Here is a 23,072-nt window from a genome sequence, read left to right on the forward strand (position 1 = left end):
ACTATTTACACAATAATAAGTATGTGCAGGAAGATCGAACACAAAACGTATTCTGGACAGCGTGAAGCAAGAAATTCCCGTGTCCGTTCGATTCTTCTCTCGAGCGGACCAGAAAGAGCTCGCTCATTTTGCGCCACGTTTATTCGCTGCAACGTTGCTATAGCGCAGTTCCTCGTGCTAACTCTTTGCTGCAGTCGTGTTTTGCTCGTATTCTTCTCGCTTCGCTGTGTGCACATCTGTCAACTCTGTCCAGTGAGGACGAGAGGGTGACGAGAAGACAGCCCGTTGACACAGGAAGTCTCCGCTCTTCTTGTGGCTTGAGAAAGCGGGGTCTGCGCCAGCTACGTTTGTTGATAGCGTGCCAGGCATGCAACCCGTGAGCAATGGCAGAAAGTGCCGTTACTCCTCTAGCATTCGAACTTATGACTTTAATAGATTTTGAATAGATGGAATTACTGCTTGCCACAGGATGGCGTGACCGCGTCAGGCAGTTTCCTGCCTTTAGTCACGTCCTCAAAGACAATGATGTGTTATTGTGTTGAATAAATTAAAAAAAAAAAGAGTCGTTCGCTGCTCTCGACGTCACGAGCGTGAAGAAATCCAATCACCTCCGCAATAAATCTGCTTTTTTGCTCCTTCTGGGTACTAAACGTGAAGAAATCCAATCACCTCCGCAATAAATCTGCTTTTTTGCTCCTTCTGGGTACTAAACTAAGTACCCAGAAGGAGCAAAAAAGCAGATTTATTGCGGAGGTGATTGGATTTCTTCACGCTCGTGACGTCGAGACCGAAAATGACTCCGTGATTAACATTTGAAAACAAATTGTAGTGTAGCCAGCCTCAGGGAACCGCATCACAAAGCTGCCTTGACGTAACTGTTGTTTTCCTGCGATACCTCTATTTCAATTTTTGTCATTTTCAGGCTGATAAAATCTCTGCTTTCAGTGCAAATTAGTGCGGCAGTCTCTCGGTACAGCTGGACAACTTGAATTTATTCTCGCGGTGTCCGAATAAAGAACAGCACTCACACGCGTCGAAGGCGAATCGCTGCAGGGCGAGTGCGTTGCAGTTGACCCACAGCTGGACGTCGTATCGAGCGGCCCAGGCGAGTCCGTGCACCTGAAGTCGATCGGATGCCGCCGGCAGCCGCACGAACACCACGACGTCTGGGCCTCGGTCGCGGCGACGCAGCCGGGCGGACAGAGTTCCCCCGGGACAGAAACGGCTCGCCGCCGCCACGTCCAGTTCGAGTTGACCTCTGGTCGTGACCTTGTGCCGAGGAGGCGCCGAGGAGGCTGCTTGCACACCTGCGGCAGCGCAAAATTGGAATAAAATTTGAAACTGATTTGTTGATTACTGCTACGCTGGAGAGGAGGTGATGAGAAATTCTTACAGAGGTCCTTGCCTCCCACACAGGTTTGACGTCGTGTAAGCTCAATATAAGTCAAGCCCACTAATAACGAACCTGACTTTTACACGGAGTGTGTTCGTTGTATCCCAAGTTCGCTGTAAGTGGACTTGTAATATCACATCTAAAGATGCGAAGTACGACAAAAGTGGCGTTCACTTCTAAAAGACAGCCACTATGTGCATGTACTTCATCACAGTAGACCTAGCAGTGGCGCTTACCAAACTCTCCCGCGCGGTAATGTTGTTCTCAACCAGATGTTTAAGACGCGACAATTCTAATTGCGGCTCATGTGTTGAAAGGCAGCTGGTTACAGGTAGCTCTATACATGATCAGACTACCAGGGGTCAGGAAGTGCTTGTACTTCGCAAGAATGGCTTCGTCAGCGCACGACTTCCGATGTTGGCATCCGCACCAACACAGTCATTCCAGGCCACATTAGCTCAGCTGTGCATCAACAACGCGTTGCCACAAATTTCATGTGTCTGATCGCGAGTGTTTTCCACAACTCAATATGTCGTCGATGGTTCCATGCAGTAACGAAGGTAGCGCAGCGCATGTGCGCACAGCAGGTATCAGCTGCGCTGCCTGCTGTGTACTAACGCGAAAAAAATATTACGCGACGCATGTTCTCGCGAAAAAGTTTATTGCAGCTCTACTTCGCTACCATGTCACGTGGTATTGTCACCAGCAGAGAGAGAATTCACTTGCCGCGCTCATATCTTGACATATTGCCGCGAACATTTGCAATCTTTGTTCATTCTTCAAATCTGCCGCCACACAACTTTATCGCTTTGTTTGCGACGCATGACGCGACTAGATTTATCTCGATTGATCGCAGCCAGGCAGAGCTGATTCTACGTTGTTCCGGTATGTTCTAGTAACTTTGCACGCTTTATCTCGAAAGTTCGCTATCAGCTTTAAATTGAGCACGGCCGACAGTGGCGGGCATTCTGTTCGACGACCGCCGAGCACGCTTGTCGCTTCACCGCCGCCGAGTGATTCAGTCCATTTTGGGTGCAAGTCAGCCCAATAAACAGTTTTCTTTTAGAAGACCCTTTTGTCCGTCTTCATCGCTGCTTCGACTGTCGTCCCCACTACGTGACATCTGGTGGAGGTGCTGGGTAGCCTTCCATGTTCCGGACGCCCCCTTCAAGTCGTGAAGCCAGCCCTCAGCGCTTCGCATCCAAGGACGAGCCAGGAACTCAGCGAGCCAGCCGACGTCTCCAGGGAGAGGAGCCTGAGTTAGGGACCCTGCCGGACCGCACCAGACAGCGAAAAGACGCTGCTACAAGCACCGCAACCTCGCCGAAGATGTCGACACCGATCATACTGCAGCAGCCGTGGGTGCCGCCAACTTTCAACGGATCCCTGGGCGAAGACTCTGAAGAATGGTTGGACCAATTTGAGCACGTGGCGTCGTTCAACAAGTGGGATGATGCGGCAAAAATTGGACACGTGTTTTTCTCATTGGATGGCTCCGCACGCACGTGGTGCGAAAACTACGAGTCGTCCCTTACGACATGGGAGCTATTCAAGAGAGAACTATTGAAGGTATTCACCAGTGTCGTGAGGAAAGAAAGAGTCGAACGACTCCTCGAGTCCAGGATCCAGCTTCTGAATGAGCCCGTCCGCGGTTACGTCGAGGAGATTAAGCGCCTATTTCGCCGTGCCGACCCCGGGATGACCGAGGACAAGAAAGTTCAGTTTATAATGTGCGGCGTAAAAGAACAACTCTTTGGCAGCCTCGTCCGCCAGCCGAGAAAAACAGTCGAGGAATTCATACAAGAAGCCTGCACGATTGAGAAGACCCTCGACGCCCGAGCTCGGCAGTACAATCGCCCTTCCTCTGCCTGCGCAATCCGTTCGGACACGACGGCCACCATCAGCGACAGCTTGCGGGAAGTTATCCGCGAAATAGTCTGAGAGGAGCTACGCCGATTACTGACATCCTCCCCACAGCCACAAGCAGCGACTCTGATGGATGTGGTACGGGGAGGCACTTGGCACCCCGACGGCCACATATCCCCAGGTCATGACCTACGCCGCACCAGTAAGAACTCCTCAGCCCCAACGACAACCCGTACGTCCTCCCAGAGATGAGCCACTTGTTAAACAACGCCGCCTCCCAGCCCCCGCCCAACAAGCCTATGACCGACGCTCAAGCTCCAGGAAATGCGACGCCTGGAGGACATTCGACAACCTGCCATTGTGCTTCCATTGCGGTGAGGCCGGCCACATTCTTCGTCACTGCCCGCACCAACGTATCGGTCTTCGAGGATTTGCCGTTTACGCCCCACGACCACGCTTCGGCTAACGTCCGCAGGAAATTGACGAGTAGCTGCGTCGAGAGGAGCTCTCGCCGAACCGCTTTTCGCGCTCACCATCGCCGTCAAACTCGCGCTTTGCGTCGCCACGCCGCAGCTACGCAGCCGCGGTACGAGGAAGGTCTCCCAGCTCCCGTAGGGGAAACTAAAGGCAGCTACCTCTGGAGGTGAGGTTGCTCACGAGCAAAACGCCGAAGATCCTCCCCCGACCACGCCCCATGAAGACGCTGCACCCGCGACGCCGCATGAAGAACCCACATTTGCTGCACCGACGCCGCACAAAATGACAACCCCGACCACGACGCAAACTGCCTTTAAAACGACGCCGCCACCCAGAAAAGCTTCGACCACACGCCCCACCCGCTACTGGCATACGCGACGAAGCCGTGACCCGACGCCGAGAACGACATGCAATGCAAGAGCCAGGACCTCCGGCTTAGAAGTGACTATCGACGGCCGGAAAGTTACCACTCTAGTCGACACAGGAGCCGATTACTCGGTGATGAATGGAACATTCGCTGCGCATCTGAGAAAAGGCACAACGGCTTGGGATGGCCCACAAATTCGCACCGCGGGGGGCCACCTCATTACGTCATCAGGACGATGCACAGCGCGAGTGACTGTCAAAGGACATACCTATCCTGCGACCTTTGTTGTGCTACCGCAATGCTCCCGCGAAGTGATCTTGGGTATGGATTTCCTTAATAAGCATCAGGCGATCATCGACCTGCGATCCAAGCTGGTCACGCTTTCGACGGACGAAGCCATCGCTTCGATAAAAACTCGAGAAACTCACGTTGCCCTGAGTGTCCTGGAGGAAGAAGTGAGCATCCCACCCCGCTCAAGCGTTATCGTGACCGTAGGCGCCACGAAAGCCATTAACGCTGAAGCCATCATCGAGGGGAACATGCAGTTGCTTCTAGACCGAGGAATCAGCATCGCAAGAGGCATCGCACATTTCCGCAATGACCAGGCCGAAGTACTGTTGACTAACTTCAGCGAAGAATACAGGCACATTAACACAGGAACGACGATTGCTTTCTTCGACGAACTATCCGACGTACGGGACTCCTTCGCCCTCTCCGACCCCTCCGCAGAAGATTCGCCAGACCAAGAGGAATCGCCCACTTTCGACATCAACCCAGCCCTGCCCCGGAACAGACAAGACCAGATCCGCAATCTGCTTTGAAGCTACAGTGAGTGTTTTTCGACATCGCCGAAGGTCCGACAAACGCCAATTGCCAAGCGTCGCATTATAACGGACCAGCACGTCCGACCTCTCCGTCAAAGCCCCTACCGTGTGTCCCCGCGAGAACGACAAGCCATCCGGGACCAAGTCGAAGAAATGCTTCGCGACGACGTCATCCAGCCTTCAAACAGCCCATGGGCGGCACCGGTTGTTCTAGTGAGAAAGACGGCGCACTTTGATTCTGCGTTGTTTACCGCCGCTTGAACAACATAACAAAGGACATCTACCACCTCCCCCGCATCGACGACACACTGGACCGCCTCTGCAACGCCAAATAGTGCTCGTCGATGGACCTCAAGAGCAACTACTGGCAAACTGAGGTCGACGAAAGAGACCGCGAGAAGATAGCATTCATCACTCCGGATGGGCTGTTTGAGTTCAAGGTGATGCCATTTGGTCTCTGTTCCGCACCAGCGACGTTTCAGCGAGTAATGGATACAGTGCTGGCAGGCATGAAGCGGCAGATTTGCCTGGTATATTTAGATGACGTCGTTGTCTTCGCCTCGAACTTTGAAGATCACCTCAAAAGACTTCGAACAGTACTAGAAGATTTGTGAAAAACTTACCGCGCATCGCCGAGCCCCTGACCCAACTGACGAAAGCAGACGTGCTGTTTAAATGGGAAGCGCCGCAAGCAGAAGCCTTCAAGGAACTACAGCGTCGTTTAAGTCCCCACCGATCCTCGCGCATTTTGATGAAAACGCCGATACTGAAGTTCATACCGACGCAAGCAGCGTGGGACTAGGTGCCCTTCTCGTTCAAAAAAGCGACGGGCTGGAGAAAGTCATCGCATACGCTAGCCGTTCCCTTTCCAAGGCCGTGGCAAACTATTCGACAACTGAGAAGGAGTGCCTTGCCACCATCTGGGCTACGTCGAGATTCCGCCCCAGCGTGTACGGACGACCGTTCAAGGTGGTCAGCGATCATCATGCGCTGTGCTGGCTCGCCAATTTAAAGGACCCCTCTGGCCGACTCGCTCGATGGAGTCTGCGTCTCCAGGAGTTTGACTTCAGTTCAGTTCAGTTCAGTTTTATTCCTTAAAGGCCCCCATTTCAGGGGGTGTTACATAAGGGGTGGGATTGCATTTGTAGTGAAGAAAACAAACAGCGATAGTAATTTAACATTGAAGGTGATCTGTTACGCTTTCTTGAAAAGCAGATGTTGAAGCGATGGCGACGATGTCATGGGGTAGGCCGTTCCAGTCCGTGGCTACTCGAAGAAATAACGTAGCTGAAAACGTAGTAGTGGGTGATAGTGGGCGGGCAACTTGAAGGGGATGACTGGTGCGGTGAGATATGCGTGATGCGGCGGCGATATACGGTGCTTGATTGAGAGAAGAATAAAAGAATTTGTGATAAAGGGTGAGGCTAGCAATGCGACGACGAAAAGAGAGGGGTGGCAGTCCGGATGTAGCTTTCAAGGTTGAGACACTGACGTCATATGAGTATGAGGAATGAATGAATCGGGCAGCACGATTCTGCACAGCTTCCAATGCGGTGATTAGATATGCTTGTTGTGGGCTCCAGATGGGGGATGCATATCCTAATTTGGGTCTTATAAGTGATTTATACGCGAGCAATTTAACATTTGGTGGGGCAAGACGAAAGTGACGTTTTAGAAAACCGAGTGTTTTGTTTGATGCTGAAATGATGTTACCAATATGATCCTGCCATGATAGATTAGAAGAGAGGGTGACTCCTAGATATTTATATGATTGTACTTGCTCAATCTGTGTGTTAAAAATTAAATAATGAAAGAGATATGGATTGTGACGACGAGTGAAGGACATGAGTTTACATTTAGTAGGATTGAGGGACATTAGCCAGTTATCACACCAATTTAGTACGTTGTTAAGCTCTGTCTGAAGAGTGTATTGATCGTGACAGTTATTAATGGTGCGGTAAATAACACAATCATCTGCGAAAATTCGAATACTACAGGAAACATGCAGGGGCAAGTCGTTAATATATATTAAGAATAGGAGGGGACCGAGGACAGAACCTTGTGGGACCCCTGAAGTAACCGGGAGAGATGTAGACAGATGGCCGTTAAGATAGACTGACTGAGAACGGTTAGTTAGGAATTCTTCAATCCATTTGAGAGTATTAGGGGGTAGGTTCAGCTTTGAGAGTTTTAGTAATAGCCGGCGGTGGGGAACCTTGTCAAAAGCTTTGGCGAAATCAAGAAAGAGGGTGTCTGTCTGCATATTACGGTCTAGATTAGTGTGCAAGTCGTGAAGGAAAAGCGCTAGTTGGGTTTCGCAAGAGAGGCCCTTACGAAACCCATGTTGTGAGGGGTGAAAGAAATGGTTTCGGTCCAAGAAGTTTACGATTTGTGAGTAGATGACATGTTCCATGATTTTACAAGGCACACTAGTCAATGAAATGGGGCGGTAATTCAAGGGCGAGTCTCTGTTACCTGATTTGTAGACTGGAACGACCTTCCCCGTTTTCCAATCAAGAGGCAAAATTCCTGAGGAGAGTGACTGTGAGAAAATGAGACATAAATATGATGCACAAATTGATTCCACGTTTTTCAATAGTTTTGAATTAATCAGGTCCATACCAGCTGATGATGAAAGTTTCATATTACGAATTATGGATGAAATGCCGTCTTCGACGAACGTGACTGCCGGCATGGGGGTTTCTAAGTTAAAGGGTGGTAAGTGTGAAAGTGCGTTGGGTTCGGTAGTGAACACAGATGTGAATGCATGGTTAAATATTTCTGCGCAATCATGGTCAGTCACTGCTTCATGTAAATCATTCGTCAGTTTAATATCGGGAGGATGTGTTGGGTTTAAAACTTGCCAGAATTGCTTGGGGTTTCTTAAAAGTAAGTTTGGTAAGTCATTGTGATAAAATGAGTACTTGGCGTTACGAACAGAAAGTAGGTATGATTTTTCGGCCTCGAAGTATTTTCCCCATGCGGCAGGCGTGTCGTTTCGTTTGGCGGTACGAAACAATCGTTTCTTTTTGTTTTCGAGTCGTTTTAAGTGCTGGGTAAACCATGGTTTATTGCGATTAGTATGAAAGGTAATCCTTGGTACGAACATATTAGTGAGATGATTTAATTTGTTCTTGAATATCAGCCAGTTTTCATGAATTGAGCGAGTGTGAAATGCGGATACGCATTCAGGAAAAAAGGTGTTAAGTTCTTCAGTTATTGCATTATAGTTACCCTTATCGTAGAGGTGTATCGTTTTATCGGATGTCTGTTTTTGAGTCGAAGTAAATGAGAATAAAGCGTGCATGACTTTGTGATCGCTGATTTCAGGAAGGTAACTGATGGATGATACATTCTCGGGGCTGCTTGTTAGTATCAGGTCGAGTGTGTTTGCTGATTCTGCGTCGTTTACAAGCCCGGACGCAAGCACTCTGACGCCGACTGCCTCTCACAAGCCCCTGTAGATACACCGCCGCCGGACGACGACGAGGACGCCTTTCTGGGACCCATCAGCCCCAGCTCTTTTGCTCATCAGCAACGCTCGGACTCCGACCTAAAACGCCTCATCGAGTACCTATATGGCAAGGTTTCTTCACCCCTCGCTTCATTCAAGCGAGGACTGTCTTCCTTCTGTGTGCAGAATGAGGTCCTTGTGAAGAAGAACTTTGCAGCGAGCAAAACAGCCTACCTCCTAGTTGTACCTGCTTGTCTCCGCGAAGAAGTTTTACACACTTCACACGACGAGCCGACAGCTGGACATCTCGGGTTTACTCGCACCCCCCGACGCATTCAAGACAAGTATTACTGGCCCCGGCTGTCTGCCGATGTCGCACATTGTGAAAACCTGCCGAGATTGTCAGCGACGAAAGACCCCTCCCACACGACCAGCAGGATTTCTGAACCCCATTGAACCTCCCTCAAGGCCCTTTCAGCAGATCGGCATGTACTTGCTTGGTCCTTTTCCAACGTCAACGTTTGGAAATAAGTGGATCATCATAGCGACCAACTACCTGACCCGCTATACGCCGAGGCGAAAGCCCTAGCGAACGGAACAGCAGCAGAAGTCGCCAAATTTTTCCTGGAGTGCATTCTTCTTCGACACGGCGCCCCCGATGTGCTCATCACAGACAGAGGAACTGCGTTCACGGCAGAACTAACGCAAGCCATCCTGTGTTACAGCCAAACCAGCCACCGGAGGACAACTGCGTACCATCCGCAGACCAACGGACTGACCGAGCGCCTGAACAAAACCATCGCCGATATGCTCGACATATAGGTCGATGCCGAACACAAAACCTAGGATGGCATCCTGCCTTACGTCATCTTTGTCTATAACACCGCAATGCAGGAGACCACTCAGATGACGCCTTTTAGGCTCGTCCATGACAGGGAGGCCACGACCACGCTGGAAGCCGTGCTGCTCAACGTTAAAGAAGAAGAGAACGTCGACGTTGCCGCCTACCTTCAACGCGCAGAAGAAGCTCGAAGGCTTGCCCGATTATGGATCAAAGATCAGCAGCGGTCCGACGCCAGACGCTACAACCTACGAAGACGCAACGCGGTATACAAGCCAGGAGACCAAGTCTGGGTTTGGACGCCCATTCGCCGCCGTGGATTGAGTGAAAAGCTTTTGCGCCGCCATTTCGGCCCTTACAAGGTTCTTCGTCGGCTAGGTGAACTGGATTACGAAGTCATCCTTGACGCAATGACTGCATCCCAGCCACGCCGCATACGTCCAGAAGTTGTCCACGTATTCCGACTGAAGCCGTATTATGCGCGCTAAAGGACGCTGCATTTTCATACTCTATTTTCGGAAGATCTGTTTTATCTCTTACTAGTCGCATTATTTGCTTTAATGCGTCGGGTCGATGCTTTTTTGAGAGGGGAGTAATGCCGCGAACATTTGCAGTGTTTGTTCATTCTTCAAATCTGCCGCCACACAACTTTATCGCTTTGTTTGCGACACAAGACGCGACTATGTTTATCTCTATTGATCGCAGGCAGGCAGAGCTGATTCTATGTGTTCTGGAATGTTCTAGTAACTTTGCACGCTTTATCTCGAAAGTTTGCTATCAGATTTAAATTGAGCACGGCCGACAGCCGCGGGCATTCTGTTCGACGACCGCCGGGCACGCTTGACGCTTCGCCGCCACCGAGTGATTCAGTTTATTTTGGGTGCAAGTCAACCCAATAAACAGTTCTCTTTTAGAAGACCCCTTTGTCCGTCTTCATCGCTGCTTCGACTGCCGTCACTACCACGGCGACCGGATTACGTGACCGCGACGACACAGACCACGTGAATGACCAGCAAGCCATTGGTAGACTATAGCAATAGATGACCAGCAAGCGGTGGTAGTCTGCATTTTTGCCAGAGTGCACTGAAGATGATATCCGTGATTTCTTATTTAACTTCAAACAGCGCGAGTCAGTTGGAAGAGATGACTTGTCTGCGGACGTTCTTCCCAGGAGCTTCGATGCCGTGAAGAATGTTTTTTCAGCAGTCATAAATAGTAACACAAAACATACCGCGTGGCCTCAAGGAAGCTCCTGTAGTTCCTCTTTGCAAACGCGGACAAGTTAATGTTGTCGCGAACTTTAGACCTGTTTCGATACTTCCGTGCATTGCGCTCACACTTGACAAACGTATTTTCCATGTAATGCAAAGCTTCATTGATGCAGATAACATACTATCGCTTAGCCAATATGAATTTTCTTGCAGGCGTGGCACTAAATTAGCGATAGATGAATTAACTGATTTCGTTAACAATACTCTCGAAAACAGTGAATTTGCTTGTGCATTATTTTTAGGCGTACCAAAAGGTTTAGACTCTGCGAGCCATGACATATATTACCGTAAAATGCATAGCTATGGCTTCCGAGGGCCTTTCTTGACTCTCCTTGAGAATTGTTTCCATGTTCGAACCCAAGTAGTAGTTATCGGAAACATTAAATGCAAGCTTAGACAGTTGGCCGCTAGAGTCCCAGAGGTATCGATTTTAGACCCCCTTTTATTCAGCCTGTTTGTCAACGACCTCAGTCAGGCTGCTCATCATTGCCGGGTCTTTCAGCACGTCATACTAATTACGATCAGGCCGTGGCTGAATTACAAATTGACACTGTAAATGTCATGAGTTGGTACTGTAATAACTTAACTTCTATTTACCTAAATTTGTTTCTTTTCGCATTCCTCTGAGAGTTGTTCCTGCCACCGCCAAGAGGTTGAGCATCCGCTTCGCATGCGGGAGGTGCGGGCTTCGATTCCCAGTGCCGCCGGGTATCCACCGGTGATACAGTGGGTACAAGCTTTCCCCTGCCTGGGACTCGGCTTCTTTAGGGTGAAATGCTTGGGAAACGGGTCTTTGACCCCACCTTGAGTAGTCGAAAAAAGGGCCGCAAATGGGCTTCTACCACACAAGGAGGAGTTTGGGTTGCTTGACGGCGGAACTTATCTCTGATCCGTCAAGGCAACTGTGGTCAAGAACCTTTTCCCAAGCATCTCACCCCAATTTAATACTGAAAACGGTGCGAAAAAACGGGACAAGATAGAGAGAAGCAACACACGCAGCACCGAACTTACAACTGAGTGCATTTCATGCGAAAGCGCAATAAATACAGGAAGTACATATAAAATAAACAAAGAGAACACCATGATATAAGATTGATACTATTGCAGGGCAATATCTAAAAAGGCTACCTCTTTTCTCGATAAGCGAAGAGACGGCACGCTCAAGCACTTTTCACCTCTCCTGTGGATGACGAAAGTTTCGTGCAGTTCTCGTTTTTGTTGGCTTGCGTACGTGCGCAGCACTTTGCTTCGTTGAACTGGGGAGTGCATTTGCATGTTGTCACCTGCTTGGCGAGTGTGATCCCTCTGCCTACTCTGACATCATTAGCGTGCTCTCTTAATCTGTCATTTAAGCAACGGCCAGTCTGGCCAACATAAGTTGCACAGCATGACAGAGGGATTTCGTAGATCACCTTGTTGTGGCAGTCAACATATTGCGTCACGTGCTTAGTGCTGCAGTATTCTCGCTTTTTCTCTACCCCGTTTACTTTCCTGCACAACCTGCGCAATTTGTTGGGTGCCGAAAACACTACACGCACACCGCCTCGTCCCGCAATCTTTTTCAGCCGATGGCTGACTCCATGAACATATGGGATGGCCGCTGTCTTGACCGAACTTCGCTTAGGCTGTTTGGAGTCGGCTGGTCTACGCAGTTCATTCAAAAGATGATGGGCAATGCTGTTGATGATGGCTTTCGGATAAACCAGCAGCACTCAGTCTTTGAGCTTGCGCCTCTACACTTTCGAAAATGCGGCGGTGACAGGACCTGTTGAGGGAATTCCTTAAAGCACTCACAGCTGTTCCACACTTCACCACTTTGGAGTGCGCCGAAGAATGGGCGAATTTTCGAAAGGGACGAAATTTCGACCGCGTTCCTCCTGTTCTCTCCCGCACGGGCTCCAAGCCACGTCTCACTTCTCCCCTTCTTCTTTTCCTGTCGAGCGTCTTCGCCAGCCGCAGTGTGGTGCTAGTTCCTTACACATGTCAATGTACTTCTTAACTGCTCGTTGTAATATATCCCAGAAGAAACCAGCATCAATGTACAGAATAAAACAGTGGTCAATTATCGTCTTTGGTGCACTGCACAGGCGGCAGTTCACCGACCATGGCGCAATGAAGCCATGCCTTCACAGGCAGCGTAGATGTGTGCAGTTTAAAAAAAAGAATGTTTCAGCAGTGGAGGAAAGGCACATTCGCCTAACACGTTTTAAAACACTGGTGTCAAGGAACTCCAGAAAAGGTTGCCGATACAACGGTGCAGGCAACAAATACTGGGTAAGTGCCTGAGTCAGCTGCCTTCTGGAGAGGCTGCAGAGGTAGCCTAAAGAAAAGAGCACGATGAGAAAATTGAAGGTGACAGCAACTTCCTTAAGGAATCCCCATAAAGGCCCCTCGCGAGTGTGTCCGGTCGGTGCGAATAGGTAAGGCAAATGAGCACTAAGACGCCTAATAAGCAAAGCTACTAAAAAAGGGTGCTTTGAAGAATTAAAAAAAAACGCGAAACAAGCTCATGCACGAAGAAGTGAACAAGCCCGAATCCACTAGACACTAGAGAAAGAAATAGATTATCCCGACGCATGGGTTCCCATAGGGAACGCCATACGAATTAAGCAAATATTCTGTGCATCACCTGCACTTCCTTCCTCGCACAGTGGAAAGAGAACTTGCAGCACATAGGCAAGTTTTGCAAATAAAAAAAGTGTTGCACACTTGAGCCCGAGCAAACGCTGACAGTTCTCTACCCATCCAAGCCTGGGTTTGTCAGCTCATGGCGACAATCTGTGAATCCCAGTAGGCTGCACTGTTGCGAGTTTGGTGAAGAGGAACCCTCAGGTAGTCAAGGGTTCAGCAGTTCCAGCTTATGCCACCATAATGACTTGGCGTTGGCCCCAATGGCCCAACCAAAACCCCTTGGATGTATCTAGATTAAGAGCCGCACCTGATACCTCGCAAAACTGTTCAGTCAAATGCAATGCCTCAAGCACACTCTTTTTGTCAGAACAAAAGAGGGCAACATCATCTGCATGGGCTAAAATCTTAACTTAGCACTGCGCCAAGGAGAAACCACAGATAGATGTGCAGTTAAGAATACTGAGGCAAAGTGGTTCAAGATATAGGACGAACAACAAAGGCGATAAGGGACAGCCTTGGCGAACAGATAATTTCAATGGAATAGGTTTGGTTAGCTCTTGGTTAACAATTAGCTTTGCATAGGACTCCTAATAGCACAGTCTTATGCCCCGAAGCAAAACATCTCCAATATTTGCATGCTCTAAGGCCGCAAACAAGAAATCGTGATGAACTTTATCAAAGGCCTTGGCAAGGTCAATCTGAAATACAGCTACTTGTCCGATCTCATCTGATAATGTCTCCACTACTGAACGTGCAATATGAATATGGGTTTGGATGCTGCGACCTCTGATACCGCAGACCTGATGCGTGCCTTTTAAGTGAGCGACAACTAGTTGCAGACGATTGAAAATAACCTTTGCAAAAAGTTTGTAATCTACAGTACAGAGAGAAATTGGACGATATCCCTCAACTGTTTTCAACCGATTTGAATCTGTGCTTTTTGGAATTAATATAGTATGCCCAGAATAGAAAGTGGGGGGCAAAAAATCAACATCGTAAGAAGCCTGGAAAACCTCAATCAAGACAGGTGGTACTCAAGTGGAAAATGTTTTATAGAACTCGCTAGTAATGCCATCTTGCCCAGGAGATTTCTGAGCTGTGAGGTCAGAAATGGCAGATTTAATTTAGTTCAAAGTGATAGGCCCCTCCACTACAGCACGCTGCTCATCGTCAAGTCGGGGAAAGGCTCTCTAATCCTCTGTAACTCATGTCGCTCAGCCAAAGTACGGCCGAGCTCTCGATGGTGATGTCTCCAAAAACGCGATTCTTACTGAGGCTTCAATCGCAATGTTTTTTGTTTCTTGTTTAAATAACTCCCATTTTTGCAAAATCGAGCGATCACCACGTGACCATGTGTCCTTCAAGCAAGTAGATACAGCACGTTTGAAGATTTCATCTGAGAGCAGGCAGCTATTCAGTTTCCACAGCTCCCATCGAGGATGGAGTATGCGACGACTGTACCTCCCTGTCTGAAGAGACACCATGCAGTGAGCACTGAAGAATAGGGGCGCACCCAGTAACCAAAAACGCTGGACAACATGTCTGCTGGAATCCTGTTAAGAAGAGCAGTAGAGGAGGGCTGAAAATGAGTGAAAATAATGTTATGTCCCTTACGTTGCCCAACATCCACCAGGTTGTATTCGCATGCCAAATCAGTAAGTAAAGCAGCACTAGGGTCATAACGCTTACTTAACACTGCTCGGTCTACATCCCAACAAACACATTTGAATCACCCAACATCATAAATTTACGATTCGTGCGCAAATGGTCGACCAGTGACAGAAAAAATAGCCTTCTGTCACACTGCTTTACAGCGGCATAAACACAAATAATACGTCACTGTACAGTTTAAATTGCGAGGTCGCAGTAGTTAAGTCGCCCGTCATCATCTGTACGATACGACACGGCAGTAATCTCCAGTGTTTTCGACAGCAATAGCATGCACCCTTCTGATAAGCCTCTCGAGTCACTAAAGATAAAATTGAATTCTTACAAAAAAGGCTCGACAGGAACTTCAGTCTCCTCATCAAAGGACAGCTTGGTTTCCTGGATGGCTGCCACATTCACAGACCATTTGTATAAAATATGCCGTAACTGATGTTGCCTTCGACGGTAACGCAAATCCCTAATGTTAAGGGTAGCGACCTGAAATGCTGTGGCGCCCGCCATTTTTTGTGCTTGTCTTTAAATTAAAGGCCATCTCTTGTACTGGAGTGGCCGGCCTGCAAATCGGCGGCCTGTAGGGCAGAAATCGCATTTAGTTTTGAGGTGACCCTTCCTAATGTTACCACACCAGGTGCGTTCTGCTCATCGCTATCGACACACACCTCATAATCTGCAGGACGCTTCAAAGGTGAGCTGTTGTCCATCGCCTCTTCTGAGACAGCCAAGGCTTCGGCTAGGAGCGGAGTGGACCCCGTCGTTCCCAACCACGCTGACAGCGGACGGGGCACCGAACACACTAGAAGCTGACATTTCAGCTGTGCAGAACTGCTGCACTACGCTACTTTCGGCCAACACATATGTAGTTCTCTTTGCTTTTCAAGCTTTCTAGGTTGCCCCAACCTATTACATTCCCGTTATACTTAGTGACACGGGCAGGGAAACTTTATTTTTCGTTATTTTTATAGTCGCACAATATTTTTTTCTAGCTAAGGAAAGCCTGTTATACGTCAGTGGTACAGGCAGGGGCTTATTTTCAATCTTTTTTAGGTTGCCCCAACCTAATATATGTCTAGAGCAAGGACGCTGGAGAGTGTTTGTGGAAAGGCGTGGAATCAGACGGATGCCTCCCAAACGCAATCCAGTGTTTCCAGCATTTAAGATTCACAAAAATAGTGTATTTAACACCTTAACCAGACATCAGTGACACATGCAAAAGCACCGCACTTTAGGTCACCAAAGTGATCCCCTGAATTTTTTTACTTGAACATTCGCCAAAAACCTGTAAGACGTACCCTTTTAACAACCTCAGGTTTGCCGCTTTAATGATCAGCATTCGCGAAAACACAATCATCGACATATCTAAAACATTTCACGACGCGTTTTTCCTCCTTCATGCGCTCTGCAACACGCTTGTCAAACTCTGCTAAAACGGTTGCACTAAGAATCGGAGCTGTGCAAGGGCCTATACAAATTACTTTTTTTTGGAACATAAAACTTGTTGTTAAACGAATGAAAGTGGAATGCAGGCAAAACTCATTTAAAGCTACGAAAATATCTACCGAGACCCAGCTGGCGTTTTGAAATCTGATCGCTCTCCAACTCTGAATGCGCTCTTTTACTGTGTCTAACAGTTCTGCTTGGGAAAGAGAGTAAAACAGTTCCTCAACATCTAAAAGTTTTATTAGCTCCTGAAACGCCACATTGTTTGGCCAAAAATTCAATAACATCCTTTCAGTTGCTGATGCGAAATGCTTTGTCTACTTCCAGTAGGTTTAGGTGCTTCTGCAGGTATTGAGATATCAGGCCTGCAAGCTTCTTTTTCTTAAACGGTAGCTCTGAGAGGCATACGTTCTGTGTGGGTTTTTGCTGAAAAAAATACGTTCGGCCCCTGTAGTTTGACTGCTTTCGCAGAATGTTGTAGCCGTGTCAAATTTATTTTCTCACGCAATTTCCTGATTTCTTTCATCACTGTTTCGCAAGTGCTTACGTTAGCTGTGAGCTATACTGTTCATTACCTAAATTACCTAAAGAATAATAATCTTTCGTTGTTGACCGCATATCAGGAGGGTGGTTTGTCGTGTTGCGGAAATCATTGCATCAGGAGAGGGCCAAGCATGCCAAGGTCAAGAACTTCATTCCACTGCGAAGATCCGGCCAAAAAGTAAAAACAGAGGTGTTGAAACCCTGCGAGGGAATCAGTTTGGCAGGGTTACAACATTCTGTGAAGACAGCCAAACTGCAGGGTCTGAACTTATTCTTTTCAGAAAAAACCCCCAAAGAAGATATGCCTCTCAGAGCTATCGTTTTAAGAAAAAGAACCTTGCAAGGCCTGATATCCCAATTCCTGCAGAAGCACCTAACCATAATGAAAGCAGACAACGCACTTCGCGTCAGCAACTCAAAGGATGTCATTGACTTTTTTGCCCAACAATGTGGCGTTTCAGGAGCTAATTATGCTTTTAGATGTTGAGGAACTGTTTTATTCATTTCCCAAGAAGAACTGTTAGATGCAGTAAATGAACGCATTCAGAGCTGGGGAGCGGTCATATTGCAAAATGCCAGCGGGGTCTCGGTAGATAGTGTCACGAAGAAGACGAAGTTGGCAGTGGCCCGAGACGGAGCGCTCGTGCTAGGCCAGCATTTCACTTTCATTCTTTTAACGACAAGTTGTATGTGCCAAAAAATGTAATTTGCACAGGCCCTTGTGCAGCTCCGATACTTAGTGCAACCGTTTTTGCTGAGTAAAACGAGCTTTTGGGCAAGTTGGTTACTTTGCTTCCACATAACTGCAGCGTAAAAAATTACGAGCACAGAAAGGGGAGAAACACATACGACACGGACAAAAGCTGCACTCACAACTGATTTTATTTCGCCAGGAATGGGAAATATAAAGGTTCCGCCGCGGATGCGCGCGCAGCAAGTACACGTACCTAGATCACAAAAACAAAAAAAAAAACCAAAAAACCAAAAAAACCAAATCCAAAAAACTAAAAACAAACTTTATCACACCGTGAAACCCATCTTATTGCCTGGCAGAGAAAAGGTCACATTCCGCTTTATACAGATGAACAGAAGTATCGCTTACGCAAAAAACGCCCTTTTTCTTTATATGGTAAGCTTCCAGTAGTTCACGTGCAGTTTGATCTTTGCTTTTGCCTAGAATCCTTGCACCTTCAAAATGCGGCGAACAATCCTGACAAGACCTGCAATGTTTAACTAAATTAACATCTTCATCTCTCTCTAAATTTCTTTCATGCTCCCTCAATCGATCGTTGACACATCTGCCAGACTGGCCGACATAGGCTTTTCCGCATGACAGCGTTTTTTTTTCCACTCCTACCTGGCACTCTACATGGGGCTTAGTATGCTTTTTCCCGCAGCCAGTTTTTGTTGCCTCCTTACCGGAGATGCGAGGGCATAGTTGGCCGAGCTTTTTCGGAGCTGAAAAAACCAGCGGCACCCCAAACCTGTTCGCTACTTTCTTCAAGTTATGCGAGACTGTGTGCAGGTAGGGGGCTACTTCCGGACGCACAGTGCGCTCAACTTCCCTTTTCTTGGAGGACGTCTATGAAATTCCGCTTTCATGCGGAAAAGCCTATGTCGGCCAGTCTGGCAGATGTGTCACCGATCGATTGAGGGAGCATGAAAGAAATTTAGAGAGAGATGAAGATGTTAATTTAGTTAAACATTGCAGGTCATGTCAGGATTGTTCGCCGCATTTTGAAGGTGCAAGGATTCTAGGCAAAAGCAAAGATCAAACTGCACGTGAACTACTGGAAGCTTACCATATAAAGAAAAAGGGCGTTTTTTGCGTAAGCGATACTTCTGTTCATCTGTATAAAGCGGAATGTGACCTTTTCTCTGGCAGGCGATAAGATGGGTTTTACGGTGTGATAAAGTTTGTTTTTAGTCTTTTGGATTTGGTTTTTTTGGTTTTTGGTTTTTTGTTTTTTTTTGGTTTTTGTGATCGAGGTACGTGTACTTGCTGCGCGCGCATCCGCGGCGGAACCTTTATATTTCCCATTCCTGGCGAAATAAAATCAGTTGTGAGTGCAGCTTTTGTCCGTGTCGTATGTGTTTCTCCCCTTTTTGTGCTCGTAATTTTTTACGCTGCAGTTATGTGGAAGCGTTTTTGCTGAGTTTAACAAGCGTGCTGCAGAGCGCATGAAGAAGGGAAAACACGTCGTGGAATGTTCTAGATATGTTGATGATTGTGTTTTTGCGAATGTTGATAATTAAAGCGGCAAACCTGAGGTTGTTAAAAGGGTCTTACAGGTTTTTTGGCAAATGTTCGAGTAAACTGAGGTTTACGCATAAAGGAGCGTTGAACTGGTGTCTTCAGTTTCTAGAGCTCTGCTTGTACTTACTTTGACATGAAGCACATTCGGTAGGCGCACCAGTTACTCACTAAAAAGGACATTGTCTTATAATTCGGCCCATTCCAAATTTGTTAAGCGGGGTATTGCAAAAAGCTGCCTGCCCGGTGCCCTGAGAGGTCGTGCCGCCATAAAACTGCGGAGGGCCTGTAGACGCAAGTGGTGCGGTGGGCGAAGGCTGGTATCCACTGTGATACATTGACGGCAGTGGCGGAATGCCTGATGAAAGAAATCGGGGCAGGCGGGCGCTCTGTCACGGGAGCCGAAAAAGACTGCAAAAGGTTGAGGCGAACTGCAGTCCCGTACGTATACCAGCTATCACACAAGCTGAAAAAAGCTCGAGGGAGAGTGCAGTGTAGACGTTTTGTTTACTGCCCCCGAAAAGCTTTCCTGCGGGACGTGGTATGGCGGGCAGTCGGGACGGGACGCTGCCTAAACGATGGATGGATGGATGGAAGATAGGAGCATCCCCTTTGAAACGGGGCAGTGGTTGTTGCCACTCTGCTCAGTTTTTTTCCTTTATTTTTGTTTACTCTGCTGTAAGTTCTTAATACATTTCGCCATTTCCTTTTAAAAAAAACGTCTTCCTACACCTTAAAACTTATGTCACCTCTCTGCTTCTGTACCACCAATCCTCCAATCGCTTTTTGCTAATTTCCACCGCAGATTTATTTACACGACTATTGTTATCTCTAAACCCTAAAGCCTCAGGAAGAGTGACTGTGCCTGCATCGACATCGGGATGGATACCATCGCATTTTAGGATGAGGTGTTCTATTGTTTCTACAGATTTACCACACACAGCGCATGTGTCATCTTCTACGTTAATTTTCTTTTCTGTAGCCACGCGTTCTAAGACACCCTGACCTAGCTTCAAAGAGTAGGGCACTGCCTCTTGAATTATGATAAAACGCTTCCTTCCTGATCTGCCTTTTCCAGCATCGATATAGTTCTACACTATGCATCTTTTCCATTGAATATATTCAATTTTTACCTTCGAGGTTTTTAACCTATCGTTTAATGTTCTTTATTTCTCCTTCCTCGTCTCTGGAAAACTTACTGGCCTCTAGTCCGTTTCCGCCACTGTGTGTCAACGCTCTTTCTGTTCAGGTATTTAAATACCTTAGCTGCCCACCTGTTATCATCCAATTTCCTCAGGCGTTCTTCGTATAGTACTTTACTCTGAGCTTCTCGTGCTTCGAACGTTGCCCAGCCCATATCCCCCTGTACTGCCTCGTTTGTGGTTTTCCCGTGGGCACCTAGTGGTAATCTTCCGACGGTTCTCTGATTTACTTGTAATCGCGACTGAACTTCAGCCCTTAAGCATAGAACCGCATTCCAGAAAGTAAGCCCTGGCACCATTATTCCTTTCCAAATACCTCTGAGGACTTCATACCGGTTGTACCCCCACAGTGCCCTATGTTTCATTATCCCGGCATCTCTTCGCACTTTTGCTATGAGAGACTGTTCGTGATTTTCCGTGTACATATGCCCGTTGTTTACCCATGGGCTCGGTGGCTGTGCCACAACACGTTTGCATAACCCACTTGTCTTCGCCATGCAGGTGCACTCGCCCTCGATCGTCTGGCTCATGCTCAATGCTGTCTTTTGCGCTACCTGGGCGACCGCGATTGAGCGTGCGCCGTTGCGCGGCGCGGCTGACGGAAGGACATTGTGCGCAGCAACTACCAACCCGCCGATTCAAGTCAACTTGACACTCAGCGCAGACTGGGAGGCCCCATCGTCAGCAACAACACTCACCGTGCCATCTATAAAGGAGCAGCGACCATCCACCGCACCCTGTGGGCTCGGTGGCTGTGCCACAACACGTTTGCATAACCCACTTGTCTTCGCCATGCAGGTTGGTAACCACCGAACTCTATTCACAAAAAAACCAGCAACTACTTTTTGGTACAGCTTCCGAGCCCCCAGTGTTGCCTTGCTACCTGTATCGAGTGCTTTCATGTTGTTTGGTCCCTATTACTGATGTGCGGTGACATTGAGAGCAACCCCGGCCCCGACAAGCTAGACGCAATCCTTGGCGAACTAAAAAAGATGCCTACTGGCTGGACAGAATTGGTTAAGGAAGTGCAAGAGCTTAAGGGCCAACTGCTCTCAATAGACCTGAAAATGACTAATCTAACTACGCGTCTCAGCGCCTTAGAAACTCACTACGAAAGTCTGTCTACACTCCGCAATGATCTGGAGGGGATTCAGGCCACTTCGGCTGCAACGTCTCGTTTAGTTGGTGTGCTGGAAGCTCGTCTCGATGACGCAGAGAATCGCTTTCGGCGCAATAACCTACTTTTCTATGGTTTACCCGATACCAACCCCACCGAAACGTATTCGCTTACAGAAGACTTGATCATTCGCCACTGCTCTGACCACCTGGACACCCAGTTGAGCCCTAACGACATTGAACGCGCCCATCGCCTCGGACGACACTCTAAGGACAGGAAACGCCCAATTATCGTTAAGTTTACATCCTTTAAAACTAAAGAATCAGTTCTTTCTAAAGGTTCTATATTCAAAGGTACAGACTACAGCGTAGGTGAAGACTTTTCGCGCCGCGTTCAAAACGGCCGGAAACATCTTGTCGCTTTTGCCAGGGCGAAGTCCGTGCCTTTTTCCCTGAGATTTAAAACTTTGCATATTGGCCCCAAACGTTACGTTTTCGATGAACTTTTAGAATCTGTAAGAGAAATACTCTAGCAATCAGCTCATCCTTGCCGATCATCGCCCTCAGCTCATCCCCCACCTACGCCATGCGCCAACGTTTCACTATCAGTAATCTTTACTAACGTTCGCAGCTTCCTGCCGAAACGCGATATCGTATCGAACCTTGTAACTTCGTCAGGCAGCAATCTACTTATATTGACCGAAACGTGGCTGAACAGCGATATCACTGACTCAGAAATTCTGTTTGACCTGCCCAACTTTAATCTTTTTCGCGCTGATCGCAAGTATTCTCGTGGGGGAGGAGTCCTAATTGCAGTCAGCGAACAATTGTCTTGTTCTGCCATTGATATCGCGTCATACTTAGAAATGCTGTGGATTATGTGCCGAGCCTCACCTCTGACGTTATTAATTGGTGTGTGTTATAGGCCGCCTCGCAAAAGTCCCGACTTTCCCCGCAAGCTTCACAATGTTCTGAACAAACTAGTATCAAAGCACCCTAAAGCACACATCCTACTATTTGGGGACTTCAATTACCCCAATATCGACTGGAGTAACCAACCTCAGCCCATAGTTAGTCAAGAAGAGCCGAATGACTTCATTGACGTTTGCCTTAATTTTAACTTGACCCAAGTTGTATCGGAACCGACACGCGTCGCAGGGGAAGCAGCGAACACTCTGGATCTCATACTGACCACTCATCCAGACAGTCTTAATTTCATTACAGGCCTCCGAGAAATCAGCGACCATAAAGTCATCCATGCCACCTTTAACTTCTCACCTGAATTAAGACAAACTTCCCAGAAAACTATTAGGCTCTACGATAAGGGAAACTATGAAGCAATGAACTCTGAAATAACGAACTTTCTGTCCGTCTTTGAAACGTCCTCTTTTTCCAGAAGTGTAAATGAGAACTGGACCCTTTTCAAAGATAAAGTTATCGAACTAACAAATAAATATATTCCGTCATGCAGTTTACGAAAGAGCAATCAGAAACCCTGGTTCACAAAGACACTGAAAAGGCTCGAAAACAAGAAAAAACGCGCATTTCGTACAGCGAAACGCCACGCAAACCCCCACGCATGGGAAAAATATTATGAAGCTGAGAACGCATACTTGGCCGAGATTGGAAGTGCTAAGCGTTCATTTTTCGAAGTAGTACTACCAAAAATGATAGTTGATAACCCCAAGAAATTCTGGAAGGTGATAAACCCGAAGGAATCGCGCGCTA

General features: G+C 47.7%; 1 protein-coding gene and 1 pseudogene across 1 annotated transcript in view; one reads left to right on the forward strand and one right to left on the reverse strand.

Annotated features, from left to right (window-relative positions):
* Nucleotides 1-786: 786 nt before the first annotated feature.
* Nucleotides 787-23,072, reverse strand: part of LOC144110661 (uncharacterized) — an 86,754-nt gene continuing 64,468 nt past the window's right edge. Inside the window, exon 2 of the mRNA XM_077643719.1 lies at nucleotides 787-1,307. Coding sequence (XP_077499845.1) covers nucleotides 952-1,307 — 356 coding nt within the window. The 3' untranslated portion in view covers nucleotides 787-951. The remainder of the gene's footprint in view (nucleotides 1,308-23,072) is intronic.
* LOC144111337 (uncharacterized) lies at nucleotides 20,680-22,192 on the forward strand (annotated as a pseudogene).

This window comes from Amblyomma americanum, chromosome 11 (assembly GCF_052857255.1).
Source record: "Amblyomma americanum isolate KBUSLIRL-KWMA chromosome 11, ASM5285725v1, whole genome shotgun sequence".
NCBI classification, from domain to species: Eukaryota; Metazoa; Arthropoda; class Arachnida; order Ixodida; family Ixodidae; genus Amblyomma; species Amblyomma americanum.